Raw genomic sequence first — 25,561 nt, 5'->3', positions numbered from 1 at the left:
TAATTAAACTAAAAATGATAAAATAAGTAAAAAGTTACCAAGATTACTATTATATTGCCATGCCTCTTCATAAGAAATAAATGGACAATTACAGAAATACTATCATAAGAAATTATCTAATATTATTACAACTATCTTTAATTCCTAACTAAAATCAATTAAACTCTGTCGTAAGTATGAGCCACTCAAGGAAACATGCCTATATTTGTAGTAATGCATATCATTAATTAAATCCTCAAAAATTTCAGGGGTCTTGTAATTCAAGTATTTCATAGGTAAGACTCCAATAAATAATGTCCCCTAAATAAGTAACTAGCTTACAAATACTTCCCTATACCAGTTTTTAATGTTAATCTCTGGGAAACACAGAAGCATAATATATCTTGACTTAAGGAAGTATAATCTAATTGAAGTTACCATACCTATACTCATGAATATAAGAGCTGTACAGTAGAAACTCTATTAATCAATTCCCTTATATCTGAATCTTCAGAGAAAGCAAAACTTTCCTTTGATTCTATAAAACACACTCACTGATATCAATGACAAATTTAATGCTAGCAACCAGTGGTTGATGTATTTGTTCCCATCAATTTAGATATTTTCTTACCAACAGATAATTGAGTTTTTTTTCAAATCTATATATATATAAGCCTAAGCAACCATCCGACTGGTAGCTATGATGTGCAATGACCAACAGGGGGCAGACACTCTGACCAGTAGCTATGACGTGCACTGACCACCAGGGGGCAAACACTCAACACAGGAGCTGCTGAGCTGTGGTGACTTGGCAGCTGCGGTTCTCGGGTGATGCACCAGGAACCAGAGAGGAGGGAGCCCAATTCCAGGGAGCGTCACCCGAGAACTGTCCTCTTGCAATCCAGGACCCCTTGGGGGATGTCGGAGAGCTGGTTTCGGCCGGATCCCCACAGGCCAGGCCACGGGACCCCACTGGTGCACGGGTGCACCGTGCCTCTAGTACAGGGGTGGGCAAACTTTTTGACTCGAGGGCCACAATGGGTTCTTAAACTGGAGCAGAGGGCCAGAACAAAAGCATGGATGGAGTGTTTGTGTGAACTAATATAAATTCAAAGAAACATCATTACATAAAAGGGTACGGTCTTTTTTTTTTTTTAGTTTTATTCATTTCAAACGGGCCGGATCCGGCCCTCAGGCCGTAGTTTGCCCACGGCTGCTCTAGTATGTTTATAATAATTCCACTTGTAAATGAGGAAAATTCTGGCTGCAAGTAACAGAACATCAAGTTTTGAACAATGAAGAAAATTCACTTCATTTTAGGAAATCTTTCAGTAGAAGAGTTGAACCATTCAGAGATTCAACGACATTCAACTTTAGAAAATATGTACCCCTACGTTCATGGCAGTGTTGTTTACAATAGCCAAGATATGGAAGTAACCCAAGTGCCTATCAACAAACAAGTGGATAAAAAAGCTATGATACATATATACAATGGTATGTTAAGTCAGTCATAAAAAAGAATGAAATCTTATTATTTGTGACAGCATGAATGGAACTAAAGTGTATTATACTAAGAGGAATAAATCAGAGAGCGACAAATACCATTATTTCACTTGCATGTAGAATTTAAAGAGCAAAATAAACTTTTGCTAGCTTATTTTTAATTCTTCTTGATGGCTGTAGAAACTCTTAGAATCATGTTTTCACAATATAATACCTAAAAACCTTTTCAGTAATGAGTAACTTTTCCTAGAAAATTTGTCAGCCTACATTTACATCTTATTGACCCAAGCTGACTTCTATCCCTTTCCAAACTGACTTAGTAACATATGCAGTGTTAGCAATAGAATGGAAAACTCTGTGCAATTAAAAGTTGTATAAGTCATAAAACGTTTTGCCTTCACACTATCTGGCCTCAATTGCAAAATTTCCACCACCCTGATTTCCTACTCTTTACTCACAATAGTATTTTCCATCCTGGATCACCTTACAGGTTAGAAGACAGAGGAGACTCTAGTCCAATGCCTGTTGTGACTGACCTTCCTAGTTTCCTAATTCTGTTTAGGATACTTTCTCACAAAAACATTGTTACACACAGTGGTCATTATACTTCAGATAGAAGAGTTATATTGTGTTGACTAACTTGAAGATCTAATTACCATTCTAAGCTAAAGGCTTTCAAATTTCAAATTTTAAATAAATTTATAACACCAATATGGAATTCTCTGATGAACTTCATAATCATATATCCATCAGTTTACCTAATTTTTCCACTTGAGTGTCTAATAAGCATCTCAAACTTAACATGTTCCAAACTAAGTGCTTGATATTTTCTGTAAAATATTTTCTGCCTCTCCCCATATCTTCTCCATCACAGTTAATGAGAGCTCTCTAGGGCCACTAGTAAAGGCAAATGTTTCTGATTCTGGATTTCCATCGACCATCATGAAATCTGCATTTTAAAAGTAAAGTGGTACATATAAAAAATGTTTTAAACTGAACTATTGTGAGAATCAAATATTGCTATTAAATGATTTAGACAAAGACCTTGTAAAAGTCTTTACTTTAGGAGATTTCATCCACTAGGAACAATCTCCTTTGCTTTGAAAAAATTCCCTTAAAGCAGGTCTAACATGATATATTAAGCTATTTCAAAATTTTTTCCTGCTATTTAGAAATAAAATAAATCTGCTTTATTAAAGTTATTTATAATTATGCAATATTTCACATAAATAAAAGAATAAATAGTCAAAATGTAAAGTTATGGAAGCACAGTAAATACCCTTCATCTTAGTTTTTGTGTTACAACAGAGCAGATTCTACACCAGAGATTTATTTGGGAGGTGAAAGAAGGGTAGGGAAGTAGAGAAGAGAAAAAGAGAAAGGAAGGCAGTCCAATAAAAGGTGCATTATTAATCAAGATACTTTTAGGGCAACTTGGGTTTAATTGCACTGGGAAATTCTGAGAGCTAGTGTAGAAGGCACACTCAGAATCATCCACCTGAAATGTCAGGGAGTTGATGTATTTGATATCAACTTGTACCGATCAGTGGTTCAAGGCTTGCCACAGAGAGGAATTAATTCCCAAAACCTGTATGCAAGCAGCGCCTTGTTTCAGCAGCCAGATTAAACCCACAGGGAAAGAAATGCAGACATTGCCAGGTAGGAAGTAGGCGGGCACACCATGCAATGGGAAGGCCCAAGAGTATTAGGTTAGGTGTCCAACAGCACCGGCTATACCCACGAACCTATCAGCCATCCTAAAAACTAGAACATTAGTATTTCTGCTGCCTTAATTGTGGATGGTTTTCCATCTATAACCCATTTCCCTGCTTCCCTACCAGAGGTAATTAACTATTCTCAAATTATTATGATTCCATTGCTTTCTTTCTTGTAATTTTTTGCCTTAGGAATATACCATTATTTTTCTTTAGAGCTTCTAAAAATGGTACCATAAAATATGTGGCCTTCCGTAAATTGCTTATTTTTTCCCATTCAATTTTATGTTTGTAATATTCACCCATGTGATTTGTATGGCAATAGTTTAAGTTTCACTGTGTACTTGCACCTTCTGGTCCAGATGAGCATCACCGCCATGGTGAGCCTGTTACTAATCCTGAAAGGTGTTGCTTAGGTATGATACACTTAAGAAAAGATGAAAAACTATTGCTTAGCTCTTGCTTCTAGCCTCTACCCTACAGAGCTACATTGTCACAAGTGGCTGTGCACACCTAGCCCACACTGTGATCATTTTCCAACCATCCTCAGGCTCTCCTCAAGTCTGGAAGAATCCATGGAAAAGATTCTAACACCTAATAAAAATTGAAGGAGGGAAAATTGTCCATTACCCCCATAGATGTTCTCATAGGGATAAGAAAAATAACTTACTATTTTTATAAGCCAGGGGGAAAAATAACTTACTATTTTTATAGGTCCAGGCAATCTTTGATTTTATTTTAACATCTGTTTTCAAAGATCTGTTACACAAAAGTGATTTCTCACAACAGGAATGCATTGTAATTCTGACAGTGTAAAAGAATCCAAGTTCTAAAATACAGTTTCTTTGTGTTACTATAATGAGGTAGGTGCCCCATATCACAGCTTGGCCAGGTCCTGATAATAATTTTGCAAAATGTCATAATCATAATGCTGCCTCAAGTTGGAGTTATAACATGTCAAAGGGAATCATCTTTAACTTCTATCCACTCTGAAAAGAGTGAAATTTGTGGCAAAACATGCATAGTGATACCTTATTTTTAGTATAGATTTGTTATAATTGGAGTGTGTTTGGGAAATGAGAGCACATTTTTAAAGGCTCTGACATATCTCATATCAGCTATTATTTAATGGCATTTTAAAGACTAGACAGTAATAGTAGAAAAAATAATTTGAATGATACAAAAAAAAAAGAGAGAGGCAATAATCTTAACACCTGAAAATAAAGGGAAATACTCTTACCTGTTTTATCCCACAGTAATCAGCAATACTGCTGATCAGCTCTGACATTGCCTGAACTTCGTGAGATTTTTTCAAATTCATAAACTCATCTGGCTTCACATTGTCACCTGAGTAGAAATACAACAAAATTAAAACACTGCTATTAAAGAAACAAAAGTTAATAAGGACCATCAGTTGACATTCATGTTTTCTGTAAGTAACTATGAAAATAATATAGATCCTATTGTGGTATCTACTAGTATATAATAGATCTCTATAGGTCTATGATTCAAATTTGAATGAATAAAATAAATAAGACCGACAGAACATTATTAAAATGTTCCTTGATACATAAAACAATTAACTATAAAGAAAAAGACTGATAACTGAACTATCATATAGAAAAAAATGTGGAGATCCGTAATGAAGTTCTGTTTAATATGTTGCATGAGAAGACCCACTTGGCATAAGCCTATGTGGGTTCATGATATAAGGTTGAACACTAAATTAAGACCATATTGGAAAGACATACATATATGAACAATATACTGCTTCTAAGTGCCTAAAATCATACATACACACACGTGTACACACACACACACACACACACACACACACACACACACACCTACCAGTTTTCTCTTCTTTATTTCCTCGAAGGGCTACAAGCAATTGCTCAAAAGGAGTACATATTCCCAAGTTTTGTATAGAATAATATTTCGCAGCCAGAGCAAAGGCTTCCACACTAACTAGCTTCTGGGAAGTTTCACAAAATATTTTGGAAAAACCAGTAATACCTAAAAAAAAAAAAAAAGGCCAGGAAATGTTAGCAATAATTAAATAAAAGCTGATTGTGTGAGATTAAAAAAAAATAAATGAAAAAACAGTGGATCTTTACAACAAATTACAATACTTTCATTTTAGTGTGAATTTTGCAATAACTTTAATGGTTCAATTATATTTGTTATTTAAACTGTTAGCTATTGTAGCACTCAGTTTTCTCCTAACACAGTACACAATTAATATATTTAAACTCCAAATTAAAATGTGGCCTTTTTTTGTTCCATGAGACAGAAAAAAAGAAAAAGAAGTTTAAATCCTGCGAAACTATAATGTAGTCATGAAATTTATTAATGGTCCTGGCCGACCTACGAATGTGAATTTAAAGGTTAGTCCCCACAACACTGTCATTCCCTGTCCACACTGCATGTGGAATAATGCCAATATCCCCTGTGGTATAAATATTTCTGTAAAACAGTTCCTAAATAATTTAAACCATGTAGAATTGTGTGTGTGTGGGGGGGGGGGTGCGGGGAGGGGGTATGTGTTCAGTGCACTGAACCCAATATGAGTTCTAAAACTAATGAGATGATGATCAGGTGAAAACATTCCATTTTCTTCCCATGCGCAGTTGAAACCAGACACTCTGAGGTTATCGACAGTTTCCAAATGCTCACTCATTTTGAAGAGTCTGGTGAACTGCTGTACTGCCTGCAAAATCCAGTGGCCCATTCTGTGTGAGGATCACGCAGCTTGTTGAACTCAGGTGTGGCCACACCTCGCCCAGGGGAACTGTGTCATTTATAGACAGAAGTTTTGAGAGTATTAGAAGATTCACTGCACATCCTTTCCCCAGAACTGTAATAGCTGAAGGAAGTGTCAAGGTGGAACCTGCCTCAGCCTGAGTCCCCACGTAACTACAACAAAGACATCACTGCTTCAAACTACAACGGATATGCAGAATGAGAAAAGTAAACTTGGTTGTTTTCAGTCACTGAGATTCTAGGCTTATTATTGCAGCATAATATTACCTGTTCTAATGAATATAGAATAAACACACTGATAGATTTACTTTGTATTTACTCAATCCCACTTTCCTATGGTCATTTTTAATACATGTTAATTTATTAACGAAAGGTTAAAAAAGGCATTCAAATGTGTCTATAGTGGTTCAAAGAAACTCTTTGAATGAAGAAGTCCAATGAAGTCCATTTACTGAAAATGATTTTTAATAATTCAAAAAAGCCACACAGCCAGTGGTTAAATGAAGTATTTAAAAACTTCTGGTTATAAAAGCATGTGCAATCCAGGGAACAACTTTGGTCCTACAAGAAAAACCATACTATATATTCTGAAGTCTATTCTATGATAGCTGATCCTCCATAGTTCCTTATAAAATTATATAAATCCACTTACACACAAAGAATGATGTTCCTTAGCAAAAATTAAAAGCAAGAAAATTGACGAAGGTTTGCAGAATTCAAAACAAAAACTGTATGCTTAAGATAGTATCTTTTTATTTTTTGTTACTTATTTTTTTTAAAGAGTTTTTAAAAAAATATATTTTGATTGATTTCAGAGAGGAAGGGAGAGGGAAAGAGAGATAGAAACATCAATGATGAGAGAGAATCACTGATCAGCTGCCTCCTGCACACCCCCGATTGGGGATCAAGCCCACAACCCAGGCATGTGCCCTGACTGGGAATCGAACTGTGACCTCCTGGTTCATAGGTCAACGCTCAACCCCTGAGTCATGCTGGCAGGGTAAGATAGTATCTTTTTAAAGTTATTATCTACTAAGTTGTTGGTGGTAACATTTACCAATTTAATTAATAAAAATAAAATTGGCAGAGATATATAACTTCTATTTCTGAATCAATTAAGTGGGAATTTAAACTGTAAAATTACTATAGTGATTTATTTAACATATATTTTGTATATGATATAAAGTTCTTTGGACATTTTACAAACTGAAATTACTAATGCAGCCAAAAGTAATAAAATCTACATCAAAATATTTAGGCATGATACAGAGGGGAAAACTCAGTCAACTATTAAGTGAGACTCTCAGGTTTAAGGGCCGTCTCAACATCCCCAAGTTCCAGGGCAGCAATTTCTTAGAGTGTGATAGAATAAGAGTATTAAATCTCAAAGTGCAGAGGGACTATTATAGTAGTCAGTTATTGGACAATGTTGCCAACAGAAAGAAATGTGATGTTTCTGTTGGAAGAGTAAAGGTTCAAATCAACTTAACTATCCTACTCAAAATACTTGAAAAAATTCCAATTCAAGCTTAATTAAATGTTGTTAATTTGCTTTTAATTATAGGCCTCCCAGTGATTCAGAATTTTGGAGATCTAAATTACAAAGATATTATCTTTTCAATAATGTTTACTTTTATAAATGAATAGTGTTTTTATTCAATCCATCAGTTTAGGTTACTAAGAGTGACACCCGTTTATTCAGAAAAATCTAGAACTCAATGAAAAAATATTTTTGAATTAGAGAAATATATATAGATTCTGTACTTTCTTTGTTTTCAAGTAATCAGCCTGTAACTTCTACAGAGAGAGGAGAGAGAGAGAGAGAGAGAGAGAGAGAGAGAGAGAGAGAGAGAGAGAGGTGTGTCAATATTCTTGTCATTACTTCCATCTCTGAAACAGTACGTGAGCAAAACTGTATGGAGTGGTAACAGTGTACATATTCCTCATATGCTTCTCTAGGTAATTGTATAATGAGTTTGGGTTTGACAGCTAGCAAAACAGAATCCACAGCGCTACTGAATTTATATTTAGTTAATTCTTAATTAGTTAATGTTTTTACACAGGGAAAGCTTTGTTTTCAAATTTGGTGCCCACTGCACCTGCATATTATGTGGCTTGATTATTTTGCCAACATCTCCCTCTACTGGACGTACGTGTTTTGCTTTATTACATGCATTGGCTTTATTAGTTTTTATACACCCTATATCACTGTTCTACAGAGGTTTCTTATAAGTTAATAGGGCATGAGGAAGCAAGGGGAGCAAACAGGCAGGGAAGTTACTGTCTACAATATGAGATCAGGAAATCTCTAAGTATTGTTTTTTTAACAGCAGAGATCAATGTATAAGGAAAGACAGAGAAGTTATATATACACGTTGGATTATAAAAATGTTAAGGTAAAGCCCTAGCTGATTTAGCTCAGTGGACAGAGCATCGGCCTGCGGACTGAAGGGTCCTGGGTTCGATTCTGGTCAAGGGCATATGCCCAGGTTGCAGACTCAATCCCCAGTGGGGGGTATGCAGGAGGCAGCCGATCAATGATTCTCTCTCATCATTGATGTATCTCTCTCTCTCTCTCTCTCTCTCTCTCTCTCTCTTTCCCTTCCTCTTTGAAATCAATAAAAATATATTGAATAATAATGTTTCAAAATTAAAAATAAAATAGAAACAATCAATGAATATATAATATTTATATTTAATAAATAAAAATGTCAAAACTAAATGTGTTCTTTTACTTGAATACTACCTAGCACTTTAAGGAAGTCAGAGTGCTATTAGGATACACAAAAACTCATCACTATTATTGCTTTATTGCTAACATTTATTACACATATACTATATGCCAGGCACCATGCTAAACAGCTTACATTAAATGGAATAGTCTGATAAGCTAGCTACATAGTGCTATTATTCCCATTTATAGAGGAAGAAATTGAGACTTAGAGAGGCTGCAATGTATCCAGGTTCACAGAAACACGAAGTGGCAAGGTGTGAACCAAGGCAGTGTTCGACCTTGCTTTTAATTCCCACATTTAATCAGCATGCCATAACAGTAAGTCCACTGGACAACAAATGAAATCAGGCAAAAGAGCAGTTAAGAAAAGTGCTAGACAGATTGGAATGTCAGAATCAGGTCTAGCAAGAATTGCCTCTGGCATAGATCAATACATGTAATATCTTAAACTAGTTCATACTCACTTTGTTTATCTTCTTAATTCTTTCACTTTCTTTACTCCCCTCAACGCCTCCCTCTTTACCAGAAGCGGTCTTAAGGTTTCAAGAAATTAAAAAAGTAATTTCTACATTTAAAACAACTGACAAGTCTCTGAAAAGGAAATAAAAGTTTTTATGATAAGGTTTTGTTGTGGTATCTATTTGTAGAAACAAGACAATGGTACTGCTTCGTGTCCAGTTGAAAAGCAACATACCTTGCATGTAGCAGGTACTCAGTTAATAGGAAATAAATGGATGAATGAATGAAAACAATTCCTCAGTACATTTATTACTGTAGCATCACCAGGTACCCTGGGCAGAATGAGTTCTCAGATTCTGTGGTGGCAGTGATTACTGAGGCCACTAGGAGGACTTCACTAGCTAAGCCTGTGAGAGCAGCATGAAACCTCACCTCAGCCCTAATGTTTATAATTGCAAAGTGAAGAAAAGAGTGATTTAGGAAATTTAGAATGTGATGAAATATAAAATGCAACCATGTATTAATTCTGGGCTTTAACTGTGTTACAAGGGATTAGGGCAAAGGTTACTACTGCTATTATAACACAGACTAGAACAGTCCCATGCCCAGAATTTCAAGAAGAAATCAGTAGTGCCCTCTTAACAATCTTCACAAGGACATGAAAATGTTCTGTATTCATCCTATATAATAAAAGCCTAATATGCAAACAGACCGAACGGTGGAACGAATGGTCACTATGACTCGTACTGACCACCAGAAGGCAGACGTCAATGCTGGTGAGTGCAGCAGTGGTGGCGGGAGCCTTTCCTGCCTCCACGGCAGTGCTAAGGATGTCCAACTGACGGCTTAGGCCCACTCCCCCTAAGCCGTCAGTCAGACATCCCCGAGGGCTCCCGGACTGAGAGAAGGTGCAGGCTGGGCTGACGGACCCCACCTCCCACACCCCCCGAGCGCACAAACTCATGCACCGGGCCTCTAGTTTCTACATAAATGCCCTACAGATATCTGCAATTCAAAAAGTTCAAAACTGAACAAACGTTCTCATGTTCGCCAAACCTTTCCTTCCTCCTGTTTCCTATCTAATTAACAGTGTTATCCCTCACCTAGTGCTGAAGCTGAAAATCTGGGGACCCCCAGCCACCACTATCATGCTGTGGTTTAAACTCCATTAACACTACGGTGTCGGGTGAATTTCCCGCCAAAATATAAGATGGCGCGGGCAATTATTTAGGTTTCCCGCGCAAAATCAGAGTTAGTTTAAAATGCCTATATCTTTTGAAGTATGGGTTCGATTGAAATGAAATTTTCGGTTTCTTGTGTAAAAAATGAAAATTTATTCAATCACAGACATTTTTTTATCTATTCAGTACATAAATAATTCGATATATATAAAGTAAATACGAAAAACCCAAAAAATACTTATTACCTAAAAATATACACATATTTTTAAAGTTTAAAATAAAATTTTCATAATAAATCAAAACAAATAGAAATTAATAGTTTTTTAGCGTATGATATTTTTCAAAACACGCCCCTTTATGTAGAGGTATATTGCAAAATTTGCACATGTAGCGTGTCTCACTGCGCAATTTATGAACGGAACATACGCGACACCTTCTCAAAATGTTTTTCTTTTTTCCACTTCCGACAATTGCCTGTAACGTATGCTTTCTCATGTCCATCGATAGCCTGCATGGTGGATCAGATGTAGGTGGTTTAGCCCGCATTCCAGAAGTAGACGGTACTGGTTGAAGGTCTGGAACAATGTCCATGTCCTCTGGAATATCATCCGTCAACCAGTGGATAGCTGTTTGTTTCAAAAACATTTTAAAACCCATTTTTCTTTGCCTCACTGATTTGTAAACTGCATAAGAATTAAATAATGCGCAATTTATCATATACATTGCCAACCTTTTTGTCCATTTGACCGTCCTCCGCAATATCGAATAATATGAAAGGTATTGGTCGGCCCGGTCAACACCTTTCATATGTTTATTGTAGTCAATGAGTGCATTCGGTTTGACAATTTTCTTTTTTGATGTTCTGTCAATATTCTGACTTTCTTCCATCTCCGCAGAATGAATCAAAGAAATCAGGTATACAGGCTTTTTTGATTGCCACACTTGTAACAATATATCATTTTTCCTTATAAATTTTGTTTCACCTTTTTTCAAAGAAATTGTTTGAAAATCTTTAGGTATACCTCGATTTTTCCGGATTGTTCCACATATTCTGAATTTGTTTTTCATAAGTGCTTCACAATTTGCGACGCTATTATAATAATTGTCCATATATATATGGTACCACGAATCAGTGTATGGAGACACTACTGTTTGTATCGTTTCCAATAATCGCTTTCCTTCGCCGCAATAAATTTCCATGTTACAGATATATCCTGTATCACTTTCGCACAACAAACGAACCAATATTCCATATTTAACGATCTTGCCAGCATTATATACCCTAAAGAATAATCTTCCCCTCCAAGGTACGATCCCTTCATCTAGTGATAATTGCTGATGAGGTTTGTAAATATTTATAAATTTAGGCACAAAATAATCTAGTACTGGTCTCACTTTGCAAAGTCTATCTGATTCATTTACGATATCCGCATTATTATTGAAGTGCCAAGCTTTCCATATCTGTCGGAACCTGTCTCTCGTCATCGTTTTACCAAAATATGGCGTCTCCGTCCATGGCTCCGTGGTCCAATAGTCATCTCTTGTATCTTTGCGCACCTGTCCCATGAGAACAATTAACCCTAAAAACTTCTTCATCTCTTGAGGGGTTATATCTTTCCACTTTAGGCTTTTTTTTGAAAGTTTGAAATTATTCCTATTTTGATTATAATACCTGTTTGACTCCTCTACAAGAAATTCAAAAAAATCATCTCCGATAAATAATTTCACGGCATCTTCTATATTATTTATAACAGCATCTGTGTTTAATCCTTGATGCCCTAAAAAATCTTCTAAGACCGGTGGATTATCAACATGCGACCATTCTTCTCTCCCGCCTTCTATATCTGACTCTGAGTCAGAGCTGGAGCTCGAAATTCTTCGTCGCCTCAATGTCCTGGGACGCACCATTACTTCATCATCACTAGAATCTTCATCACTTGTACTCGCATTTTCAAGATCGCTATCACAAGAATAATTGGACAACTTGTCTGCACAAAACTCATCATCACTATAGTGTGAATGCTGCGACATTCTAGGTTAAAGCAAATAAAAATAATACTAACTGAAAATAGCGGTACTCCAATAGATATCTGATATAAAAAAATAATTATTATGCGAACACTTTGCGGAACGATTTTATTTTATTTGGTTAAAAAATTCTATATGAATGTCTTTATCACAATATATTTAAATATTTAAACACGTAATAATATTCACAAAACTCAAAACTAAAGACGTCCGGACACAAGAAGTATTTCTCAATAACTATTCTCTTTGCATGGTGAGATATCCAGGGATATCGGTTATAAAATGAGAAAACAATACATTGGTACCCTAATGGTATTGTACTCGACCAGCGCCATAAAATGTTCTCTACTTACAAGGGATTTTTATGATACCTATTACCCCAATGGGTATGAAACGGTTCGCATACACAGGTAGGTATCTTTGTGAACGGCAAACAAACAAATATTTGGTAATACGCAGTTACAATCGGCCCGAGTTTACACGTTTCCCGCACTCCACCGCAAATCTATATGAACCGAGTTAAGACGGCTCCCGCGGAGTACGCGCAATTCACGCGAGCCGACTTAACTCGTTTCCCGCAATCCAAGTGTTAACTCTCACCAGTGCCACAGCAATAGCTTCATAGGTGATATTTTTCCTTACTGATAAAACTACGATAGAACAATGCTCACTAAGTGTTGGCTGGGTTGAATTATGTTTTCTAGAATGGAAACTTACTAGTATATTCAATGCAAATTGAATAACATAGTTTAAGGCTTTGGCTTCTGTTGACTTGAGGCTTCAGTCCTTTATACTTGCTTAGGAGACTTCAATGCAAAGTTAAAGTCTGACTTGTTAAACTATGAAAATATAGATGGGATGTATTAAATTTTATGAGTGCTTTAATATACCTATAATTCTATCATTTATGTAGAAAGAAAACAGAATATATACTGTTGCTTTTTAAAATAAATCAATTTATATCATCCAATTATGTGCTAAAAAACTTTGCCAATGCTAGTTGAGTGTAATTTATGGTTGCATACAAAACAAAAAAATATGTTATTTCCACATGAAAACCTCTTAGAAAGAATAAGATATTACTAACAAAGAATTGACATGCATGTCCTTATTGTGCCAATATTAACATGAGATTGGATGTATAAAGCACATGTAAGCATTTCAGAAGCATTATTCACATTTAGCTGTTACTTACAAAAATAAAATTAAATATAAAAATAGGAAAAACCTAACCACAGTATTTTAACTCTAACAGATCCTTTCTATAGTTTAATTTGAAGGAAAAGAAAAAAACATACAAAACTCCCAGCAATTTATAAGTTGATTTGGTAAACGAAAAATAAACTTCATTAAAATAAAAAAGTGAGCCCTGGTCGGGTAGCTCGGTTGGTTAGAGCGTCACCCTGATACATCAAGGCTTGATCCCCAGTCAGGGCACATACAAGAATCAACCAATGAATGTATAAATAAGTGGAACAACAATTTGATGTCTCTGTCTCTCTCTCTAAAAATCAATTTTTAAAAAGGAAACAATTCAGAGGCGCCCACTATGTACAACATAATAACTGAACCTGAATAAAGTTAATTTGTTACAATTTGTGATTCATCTATGGGACATTGTGTCTTATCATTTACAAAGTATTTCGACAACAAGTGTTCAAAGTGTGGATCCCAATTCCAAGGGGATCAGCACTACCCAGTTGTAATTTTATTGAGATGCCACATGGATGTGCTTACTCAGGTCTTTGCACTTGTTTTTAACTCTGTCTGAGACCATCTTCTATCAGATATTTTTATGGCTGACTTTCTCACTTCCTTCAGGTCTTTGCTCAAATGTTACCATTTCAGTGAAAACTTCTCTGACAATCCTATTTTTAAAACTGCACCCCACTCAACTCTTATTACTCTGATTCTTTATTAATTTTTATAGCACTTACATCATCTGACATTGCAAGTAAAATCCAAGAGAACACAGATTTTTATTTACTGCCATATTTCTAGAACCTAGAATAATGCCTGGCGCTTGGCTAAGTTCTCAATGAATGAACAAAGGAATGAGCAAAAACTAGTTTTGAGCCTGGCCAGTGTGGCTCAGTGGCTGAATGTCCAACTATGAACCAGGAGGTCACAGTTAGATTCCCAGTCAGGGCACATGCCTGGGTTGCTGGCTAGATCCCAAATAGGAAACATTGCAGGAGGCAGCCAATCAATGATTCTCTCTCATCATTGATATTTCTATCCCTCTCTCTGAAATCAATACAAAAACAAAAACAAGAAACAAACATGTTTAAAAAAAAGGACTAGGTCTGAATTCTGGTTCTCAGACTGTCTATCTCTGTGTGGCCATGAACTATTTATTTGTTTTAAGACTTGATTTATCTATAAAACTAGAGGCCCGGTGCACGAATTCATGCACCAGTGGGGTCCCTCAGCCTGCCCTGCAGGATCAGGCCGAAACCAGCTCTGATATCCCCCGAGGGGTCCCAGATTGCGAGAGGGCGCAGGCCAGGCCGAGGGACCCCACTGGTGCACGATCGGGGCTAGGGAGGGATGCGGGAGGTTGGCCAGCCAGGGAGGGACCACAGGAGGGCTCCTGGGCATGTCCGGCCTGTTTTGCTCAGTCCTGATTGGCCGAACCACAGCAGCAAGCTAACCTACCAGTCAGAGCGTCTGTCCCCTGGTGTTCAGTGCACGTCATAGTGAGTGGTTGAGCAGCCTTAGCATATCATTAGCATATTATGCTTCGATTGGTTGAACAGATGACTGGATGACCGGACACTTAGCATATTAGGCTTTTATTATATAAGATATAGGATAATCAAAAGTTTCTATTTTCAGAAGATAACCAAAACCAAGTAATAGATTTCTAGAAATTCAACAACTTCAAAACTCAATTTAAAATAGAAGTATTTAATAAATGAAATAAAAAGTTAGTTTAAATTTAATAAATCAATGTGATTGTTAGCAAATAAATAAATTCCAGATTGCAAAACTTCAAAAAATTGATGTTATAATTGTAAAGGCTATTTTTAAAAATGAATGCATTTCAGTGCATTAAGTGCTCTAAAATCAATCTCTTGTTCTTCTCTTGTTCCTACCACAGACATTTCCTTTCTTACTTCAACTGTCAACCGCACTGTAGGCTCTACTCCCCACGGTGCCTCAACAAATGCCAGTATTTTAGGAACTAACTCTGCCATTGATCTCTTACTGAGAAGACCAGTATTTCTTTTCTATACATTGACATGGGCCTACACTTCCAGGCTTTCAAGAATAAGAGATTTTTCAGATTTTTATTATTGAGGCAAGACACATAAAAGACTTTTTGTCCCAAGTAAACTGTAATTGTAATTAAATTACTAAAGAGGGATTTTGAGAGAGTGAAATTGTCACAACTTTCCCTTAAAATTGTACTTTTTGTGCATTTTATTAACTTGAATTTAATTTCTTCTGTTATTCTTATTCTAAGCTCCATTATTTACATTTCAACATTAATATAAAATACATGCATGTCTAGTCTACTGTCTCATAAATTCAGTTATAACATTTGCCAAGTAAAGAAACATGCAAAAGGAATTTGCGTTAAATATATATTTTTCTCTATCTAGTTCCTACTGTATCTCCAGCAGATCTTGTTCTTTACTTGCTTAATATTAGTAATGTACATAATTCATAAAAATCAAATCAATTTTATTCTTTGGTGGCTGCTGTACAGAGAATAAACATAAAATGTTAGCCTAAAGTTTAAGTTTTGCCATTTTATTTAAATAATCAAATAAGAGGGAAGAATTAAGCTTCAGTAATTGACAATTGGTGCTGATTCCCCTCACAGAGGACCGATTTCAGCACTTGATTAAGATGAGTTAAATAAATGTTTAGAAATATGTAAATATACCATAATAAGGAACAAAAAGTTACAAGAAGAAAATGCAGAATGAGCAAAGGTGCTGGTCTAAAATCAAGATAAATTCAAAGAGCTCTGTGACCAATAATGCTTTCAATCTCTTGTCCTGAGGTGTAAAAGCTAGAGGCCTATGAATCACCTATAGCTGTATATAGTTTCATGTCCATTTGTGAGCATAGATGCACTACTTGGGTTATCTCAAATTCAATATATCTAAAACAGAATGCATTATTTCCCCAAACAGCTCCTCGACTGATTTTCCTAATTTTGCTAATAGTATTATTCATTATTATTCTTTAAGACCTTCCCAGAGTGAAAATCTTGGAATTATCTCTGATTCCTCCATTTCTATGAACTCTATATAAATATCATTCACCAAGACTTACCAATTTTCTTTGTACAGTATCTTTTTAAACTATCACTTCCTTTTATTTACTTATTTTTAATTGAATTGATTGGGTGACATTGGTTATTAAAATGATATAGGTTTCAGGTATACAATTCTATAATACATCATCTGTATATTGTATTGTGTGTTCACCACCCCAAATTAAGTCTCCTTCTGTTACCGGAAGGAGAATTCCTCTGTTGCTCCTGTGAGCGAGGTTCTTGCAATAACTTCAGAAAACGAATTTTCTAAGATTCGCACAGGAGGATGGTATGTGGAAAAAGATTTTATTTGTGTGAAGTTATATTTCTCAGGTTCCAGAGTCCCCTGCCCTGTAAGTCAGTCTGGGAAAGGTGCAGAGCCAGAGGGAAGGCCAGTGTCCAGAGTTTTCATTTTATGTTGTAGCCAGATGTGGCTTAGTATCCAAGCTAATTAAAGCCCGTTAGTCCATGTAAAGTCCCGAGTGCCATGTAGGTTCAGGGGAGCATGTCCCTGCAACTGGAGTCACAGGAGCCTGGTGCCCTGAAGCCAAAGGCTAGAGAAGAAGGGAGAGAGGCTTCTTTGTCTAGAAGTTTATCTATATATATAAAAGCCTAAGTGACCATTTGACCGGTAACTATGACGTGCACTGACCACCAGGGGGTGGACACTCTGACCGGTAGGTTAGCTTGCTGCTGGGGTCCAGCCAATCGGGACTGGGCTAGATAGTCCAGACACACCCTGGAGCCTTCCCGTAGTCCCTTCCTGGCCTCGATCGTGCATCGGTGGGGTCCCTTGGCCTGGCCTGCGCTCTCTCACAATCTGAGACCCCTTGGAGGGATCCCACTGGTGCACGAATCCATGCACCAGGCCTCTAGTATATTTAGATTTTGCATGTTTGCAGGGGCCATGCCCATTGTGGCCACTTATTTGTTCCCAGATATGACTGGCAGACAGGTAGGTACCTCTCCACATCACTCAGACCTTACTGAGCATGTGTCTAAATGGCATTTGTCCAGTCCCTTCCCCCATCAATCAGTGGGAACAGACTTGAATAGAGAGTGTTAAATGCAATTTTTTTGGCAAATCTGTATAAAATGGCATGCCTTTATTATTTGGTCTCCTCTTTCCTCCTTTCCTGTTAAATAATAACCAGGTTATTATAACAGCATCACTTCCATCACCATTTATTCCCCCTTCACCCTTTTCTACCTCCTCCCACACTCCTTTCCATCTGGTAATCACCATCACTTCCTTTCCATTTCCATCTTGCCCCAGAAACAGTGTTCATCTTTAGACTAGCACAAAAGGATCTTAACCCATGTCCCCAAGGAAGGATGATTCCAAACAATTTACCAGACCCGTCTCCAGAAATTGACTATAATATTTTTTCTAACCTTATTTTTAGCTATTTATAAATGTACTAGAGGCCCGATGCACGAAACTCATGCAAGAGTAGACCTTCCTTCCCTCTGGCCGCTAGCAGGCACCCGGGACCCGGGCTTCCCTCGCAGCCCCAGCTTCGACCGGGAGGTCATCCAGTCTAATTAGTATATTACGCTTTTATTATTATAGATGAATACTTTGCTCTGCGTTCCTTACTATCCCCAAATCTCTTCACTCTTTTGCTTACACTGTTCTACTTTCCTGGAAGGCCCATATACTCTCTACTTAGCCATATTAAATTCAACAAACATTTAATGAGCGCCCACTATGTGGCACTTATTATATACTAGGTACCAGAACTCAGACTAGGAGAGTCAAAGCTAACCAATCATTATAACAAAATGTGCTAAGTGCTCTAATAAAGGTAGGAATAAAAGACTATACAGATGACTAGTTTGGTTATTAATTTAGTGTAATTTGACCTGGGCTTTGAAAGAAGATGAGAAATAAACGAATGTGTATTAAATAGATGGGGTGGGAGAGTTCAGGCAAAGAATACAGCATATACCCAATCACAGAGGGAAAAAATACATGTATATCAGGAAACAAGGCAGCTGAAGTATAAGTATATGGACAGAAAGAGAATGGTTAAAAAGAAAACATTGATAATGCTATACTACTCCCTCATATTCCCTCTCTTCAACTCTAGTTGGAGACACATTTTAAAAATTGAGAACTGACATCAAATTATTCCAGCCACCTACCTCCCTGATTAAAGTTTATCTAGAGTTCTATCATGTAAGAAGTTCAATCCTTTATTAACTTGGCTGACCCAATAACAACTTGTCATAGGCTTTTCATCCCAAGATACCGGTTGATCCAGGCCCTCAACATGATTACGACTTTAACAGTAGGGATTATTAAGGTATGAAGATGGAAAACTTTAAATCATTATATTTCCATAGGATTTGAGCACCAGAAGCAACCCTAGATATCTTTTCGTCAAATGATCCATAACTATTTTCATTCTTATTGAAAATGTGAAGCAAACCCCCGAATTCATTTTCAAGGGGTACAATGAAACTGACTGAAGACCACAAACCAAGAGCCACAGTCTTTGTGGGGCAGGAAGATTATTTCAGTTTGTGAAGTTAGGGAGGGGAAGAGGATACACCCAGTAAAGGGAGCTATACAACAAATAGATTTTTAATTTTTTTCCAAGAGAAGCTGTAAACCCAGATTTGTGTATGTGAATTTTGAAATGCTTCCTAAAATATTAAAAAATGTAAACACTTATTGGTCATGCAAGATATGTTTATAAACCATTCGAGACTGGGGTTGGCTATTTTTCTACATCAGCTATTGATGAACACCCTAGGCCAGTGGTTCTCAACCTTCTGGCCCTTTAAATACAGTTCCTCATGTTGTGACCCAACCATAAAACTATTTTCATTGCTACTTCATAACTGTAATGTTGCTACTGTTATGAATCATAATGTAAATATCTGATATGCAGGATGGTCTTAGGCGACCCCTGTGAAAGGGTCGTTCGACTGCCAAAGGGGTTGAGAACCGCTGCCCTAGGCAGTTACTTCTTAAATGAGAAAATTGAAGCCTACAGCTAAATGTCCTGTGCAAGATATGCAGTTGATCAGAGTTTGAGATGGGAAGAAGCAGGTCTCTGACTCTGGGCTTCTGCCTCTGCCCGAGGGGAGCAGAATATAAAGAAGGTGACTAATATTTATTATGCTGACTCACTTATATGAGTAGGTTTTAACATCTATCTCATTTACTTTTATACAACCTATTCAGGCCAGAATTGATTCCTATTTTTTTAAAAAACAACAACTGAGGCTCAAAAGCTTAACTAATTTACACAAGATTACATAGCACTAAAGCATCTGAACAAGGATTCAAATCTATACATGATAACCACAAGACGCATATCATTTATATGTTGCCTCCTATTTGCTTTCATTAATAGTGGGAGGTTCCAGGTAGAGAGGCGATAGTAAATAAGGGCAGAAGGTAAAGAACTTTAATTTGTACAAAATGGAGACCTATATGATGGTTTTTGAGCAGAGGAATGACAAGATAAGAGCTATGATTTTGAAAGACAACTGGAGATCAGTTTGAATGAAAAAGCAATTGAAAAATAGGGTCTGGAGGCAAGAATAAGAGCTCTGAGTTATTGCTAAAATTCTGTTGCAAAATTAAGAAAGGAGGGGCCAAACTATTTGTTGTGGAAATAAGAAGCAGCAGATCCAAGAGAAATGGAGGAAGAAATAAGCCTGAGTAACAGGAAGGATGTTAATACCATTTATAGAGGAGTCATTGAGGTGATGAGATGAGAAAAATAAAAGAAACATAAACACTAGTAGTTATGAAGACATGTAGGTAAGTTTTTTTTTCTTTCTTTATAAATCAGGGAAGAAATCTAAATTATGATAAATCATGAACCTAGATTACTATAACTGCAAGCTTCCAGTGAAATGTTAATGATGTAACATAATTTAAACAAACAACAATATAAATGGATAGCTAAACAAATAGTAGGTATTCAAATTTATTCTGATTAGCTAAACAAAAGTATCATTTAACTAGAATGAGGAGGGAAAATGCCATAGATTAGAGTATTTTCCATGAATTTTGTTTTACTGAACTTTTTAATGATTCTTGTTGTGGTATGATCTTATTTCCTGAAAAGACCCAAAAAAACTAAAAAAGGAAAAAACAGAGTTCAGGATAAATTACACGAGGAAAGTGAATGAATAAAGGTTAAATACAACAGAACAAAACAGATGTCACAAATTCTTTCTCTATTCTCCCTTTCTATTTCCAACATGCTTTCTGGCTCCATGTGTTCCAAATTACAGGTGAGCGCCATTTCAATACACCACAGTCACCACCATCACCACAACCAAGGATGGCCAAAAAGAAATTTAATCTATTAAATGAAAGAAAAACAATGTAAGAGAAAGCTCCACAAAGTAATAATCTATCATGGGCATATACTTTCTGTATTGTTCAGTTAAAATATAGTAAATTAATTATACAGATGCTCACCAAAAGGAACCTGGCCACAGTTTATCATTGTTATCTAGTAGAGAAATCGCCTGACCTCTTGGAGCTGCCATTACCCCAAGTCTCCTTGGACTATTTTAATCGCCTCTATCTATCTTGTTTTCTTGCTTCCTGCCTTACCTTCAATAGCCTTTGCTCCACACAGAAGTCAAAGTCATCCCTTTGAAACATAAATCACATATCACACCACCACACAAAATCCTTGAAGAGCTTTCCATGCTACTCAGAGTAAAAGCCAAGCCCTCAGTATGGCCCACACGTCCTACATGAAGTTGCCCCAGCTCACCTCTCTAACCTCATCTCTTACCAGTCTAACCTGACAGCTCTGCTGTGTTTCCAGCATACCCAGCATGCCCCAGCTTGGGCACCTGCTCTTCACTAGGGCCGAAACTCTTCCTTCAGACAACTGCATGACTGGCTCTCTCACTTTCTTCAAGTCTCTGTTCAAATTCTGTCTTGATAGGTAAGACTTCCTGATCATGATCACTGTACCTAAAGTAGCATTTCTCTCCACCTCACCATCATCTTTCACTTCCCCATGCCTGTCATGCTTTTCTTCACTATATTTACTGCTACCTGATATTACGTACAGAGTTTACTGCGTATCTACCCTCACTAAACATCAGCTCCAAGTGGACAGGGACTTTGTTGTGTTCAACACCATAATTGTAGGGCCTAGAACAGGACCTGGCAGGTAGATGGTCCTCAATAAACATTAGTCAAATATACGAATGGAGTAAGTGCTGCTATTTGTAAGGCATATTCTCAACCCTTTCTATGTATTAACTCATTTAACTTTCATAGTACTCCATCAAGTACCTATTATCCCCATTTTACAGATGAGGAACTGAGGCACAGCGAATTAAAGCCCAAGTTACCAAAGCTAATAAGTTTGGGATCCAGGACTTGAATCCAGGTAGTGTCTGCAAAGCCTACTGAACTGTTGCTCAGGCTGTCACAGACTAGGTGGCTTAAACAACCAATATATTTTCTTCCTCACAGTTCTGGAACCTGAAAGTCCAAGATCAAAACGCTGCCAGAGTAGATTTCTGGTGAAGCCTCTCTTCTTGGCTTTTAGATGGCTGCCTTCTCCCTATATCCTCACATAGTTTTTGCCAGTGTATGCCCTCCTGGTGTTTCGTCCTCTTCCTATTGGATTCACCCACATGACCTCATTAAACATTAATTACCTCCTTAAGGGCCCATCTCCAAGTACAGTCACACTGGTGATTAGAGCTTCAACATACAAATTTTGAAAGGACACAATTCAATCTATAACACCCATAATTTATGTCTTTGAAATATAGCTATTTTAAACATCTTCCTTTTTTATTTTGAAGAATCAAGTTGGTTTTTTTGCTAGGTCTTTTTAGTTGAACAGAGGAGAAGAAACTTCCAGGACTCTGCCTGGGCCCAAAGATCACCTGGCAAGATCTACTGAAATGGCTACACTGAGGATTTTCAGAAACAACTTGTTCTCATAAAACACCAAATGATTGTGCCAAACATCTGTTAGTGTACTTCCATACACCGTGCATTAACGCGTTGCAGCTCCGGGAATTGTGTTTATTTGTAACTCCTCATACAAAACCAGCAGAAAACCATACTTCTTGTGAGTCCCTGATGGAAATCTGTTCCAGCCTCCTTGCTGCTCCTCAAACACACCACTCAGGCTCCCACCCCAGGGCCTTTGCGCTCCCCGATCTCATTATCTGTAGTGCTTTCCCTCCAGGTAGCTTCATGACTCATTGTTTCCCTTATTTAGATTTTTGCCCAGTGTCATCTCCATGAGGTCTTGCTGAAATAATCTATTTAAAATTGCAAACATACTTTCCTCCTGCACTTACCCTTACCTACTCTCTCTACTTAATTTTTCTCTGAGGCACTTTTTTTGGGGATTCTGGGGGAGGGGTCTAACTCTTCCCTCTAGAATGCAGGCAAGATGAAGGTGAGGATTTTTGTTTGTTTTCTTTACTGCTATTTCCACAGCTCCCAGATAGTGCTGGCCCACAGTAGACACTCATTGCTGAATGAATGAACTTCTCCAAGGTCACACAGCAGGTAAGTGGTAGAACTGGAGTTTGAACCCTATCATACACAAAAGTCTAAAATTTTAACTGTTAAGTTATACTGTCCATAGGAGCTAACAATTCTTAAGTACAAATCTGGTCAAAGGATTCCACTGCTCTTCTCTGACACAAACAAACAACAGACTGCAAATAGGAATGGAGAAAATGCCCATCTTCAAATAATCTCCACAGAAACAGAAATTAATATTCCTTACAAGCATAAATTGTAAAAATTCATTCTTTATAACACTATAGGCAACTGGCCATCTGTAAAAATTAAATATTTTGTTTCCAGGGCCAAAGACGTTTCAAAGGTGAACAACTGAGTCCAGATTCCATTTTTTGTTGGATAGATACAAAATTGATTGTAAGGTTTTTCCAAAAGATGTTAGAATTTTATCCCTAGCCTAAATAAGTGGTGTCATTTATTCATTCATTTACTTACTTGCCAAATATTTACTAACCACCTAATCTGACCAGGCATTGTTCCAGGCAATAAGTATACAGCAGTGAACAAAACAATTCTTCCATCTTTGAAAGGGGAAACAATAAAAACATAGCTAAAATTAAGAAAAGTATTAATGTCACAAAAAGTATTAGTTTTAATAATAATGGCCTTTGGAATTCATCCCTAAATAATTCAGAATATAATTTTATCATGGTGGCAAAGAGCTCAGACTCTGGAGTCAGAAGTTTGAACCCCATGAAGAGCTGTGCCCTTGACAAAGTAACTCCTCAAGTCGCAGTTTCATAACTTGGGAGAAACAGAACCCATCCCGCAAGGCTGATGTGAAGATTAAAAGAGAAAACGTGCAAGAAAACACTTAGTACACTGCAGACTAAATAATAAATATTAATTAATCCTACTGTCATGATTGGAACATGTAAGACAACCTAATTCTTTCATTGCATGAAGACAAAGTTAAAGCCATAGGAAAGTCTTGGGCTTTACATTTAAAGGTAGTTTCTTTTCTCTTGGGGGGAAGCTAAGCTACCATGAGTCATTCATTAATTCATTCAAGTAACAAATATTCATTGAGCTATGCATGCCAGGTATTTGACTAGTTACTGGGAATACATGTTTATAGGGAAGACATGGTCTCTGCCCGTTTGAAGTGTTAAGTTGCCACATTATCATAAATAGTGGATATTAGGAGAGCAAACTGAGGACATGCCTAACTTTCTCAACAATAACCTGAGACTGGAAAGAAACCAATATTTACCACGTCCTATTATAGGAGGCTCCTCTAGTGGAGCTTTGCATTCAGAGAATGCCCAGCGCATAAGGTTCACTCCCAAGGGCAAGGTTGGGAACAGCTGGAAGCAAAGTAGGAGAGAACCCAGGAGCCTGTTCGGGCCCTCTCGTCATGCTACTTCCAAAATATACTAGCCTTGGTTGGATCTAAGTTTCTTGAGGGTAAAAAAAAACAACCCCACAGCCTACCAAAGTTCATGGCACGTCCTAGCTACTTTATAAACAATTTTCAAATGAACTAGTAAATATTCCAGATCTTCGCTGCTACCACCCTAGGCCCCAACATAATCATCTCTTTCTTGTACTGTTGAAATGGGCTTCTAACGGGCCTCCCGGCTTCTGCCCCTCTAGTCTGTTCTGCAAATAACCATCAGAGTTATCTTTTCAAAGAGAACTCAGGCCACTATATTGACTAAATGGCTCCAACGTTTCCTATCAGCTTCAGACCCAATATGCTCCCCAGGCAGTCCGGCTCCTGCCTGCCTCCCACACCCGGCGCCGCTGGGCACCGAGGTCCAGCCTCCGCCGGAACCTGGGAACCCCTCCCAGGCTCCCCGCGCGCCGGCGCCCCCTGTCGCTCCCGGCCGCCTAGGTTAAAGCAGCCTCCTCCACTGCTGTCAAGGTGCCTGTTTCCATTTTCTTTCTTTTTTTAATTTTGTTTTATTGTTTAAAGTATTACAAATAGTAGTACATATGTCTCCTTTTTTTCCCCATTGGCCTTCTTTCTTGTTTTTTGAGGTAGGCCTGTAGGGCTATAAACTTCCCTCTCAGGACTGCTTTCATTGTGTCCCATAAGTTTTGGATTGTTGTGTTTTCATTGTCATTAGTTTCCAGGATGTTTTTAATTTCTTCTTTGATCTCATTGGTAACCCAATCAATATTGAATAACATGCTACTCAGCTTCCAGGTGTTTGAGTATTTTGGGTTGTTTTTATTGTAGTTTATTTCTAATATTATGGCAAATGTGTTCTGAGGAGATGCTTGGTATGATTTAATCTTCTTGAATTTGGGGAGACTTTTGCTTGTGACCCAATATGTGGTCTATTTTGAAATGTCCCATGTGCCACTTGAGAAGAACGTATATCCATGGCTTGGGGGAAATGTTCTGAAGATGTCAATTAAGTCCATCTGATC

At 37.3% G+C, this 25,561-nt stretch overlaps 1 protein-coding gene across 6 annotated transcripts in view; it reads right to left on the bottom strand.

The window, feature by feature from the left end:
* METTL25 (methyltransferase like 25) overlaps positions 1-25,561 on the bottom strand; it is a 91,298-nt gene that overhangs the window by 64,778 nt on the left and 959 nt on the right. For 4 of the 6 annotated variants that reach the window (XR_002828037.1, XM_006083980.3, XM_023749761.1 and 1 more), the window contains exons 2-3: positions 5,049-5,213; positions 4,438-4,544 (exon numbers count right to left, since the gene is read on the bottom strand). Coding sequence is in view for 5 of the 6 variants with exons in the window: in XM_006083980.3 (XP_006084042.2) it covers positions 4,438-4,544; positions 5,049-5,213 (272 nt within the window). In the remaining variant the exon portion in view is untranslated. Of the gene's footprint in view, positions 1-4,437; positions 4,545-5,048; positions 5,214-5,873; positions 5,989-25,561 lie in introns of all 6 variants that reach the window. The other 2 variants (XM_023749763.1, XM_023749762.1) reach the window with 2 other exon arrangements.

The sequence above is a fragment of the Myotis lucifugus genome, unplaced genomic scaffold, assembly GCF_000147115.1.
Source record: "Myotis lucifugus unplaced genomic scaffold, Myoluc2.0 scaffold_9, whole genome shotgun sequence".
In the NCBI taxonomy this organism is placed as follows: domain Eukaryota; kingdom Metazoa; phylum Chordata; class Mammalia; order Chiroptera; family Vespertilionidae; genus Myotis; species Myotis lucifugus.
The sequence above is the reverse complement of the archived record's forward strand: the minus strand, read 5'-3'. Positions and strand labels throughout refer to the sequence as shown.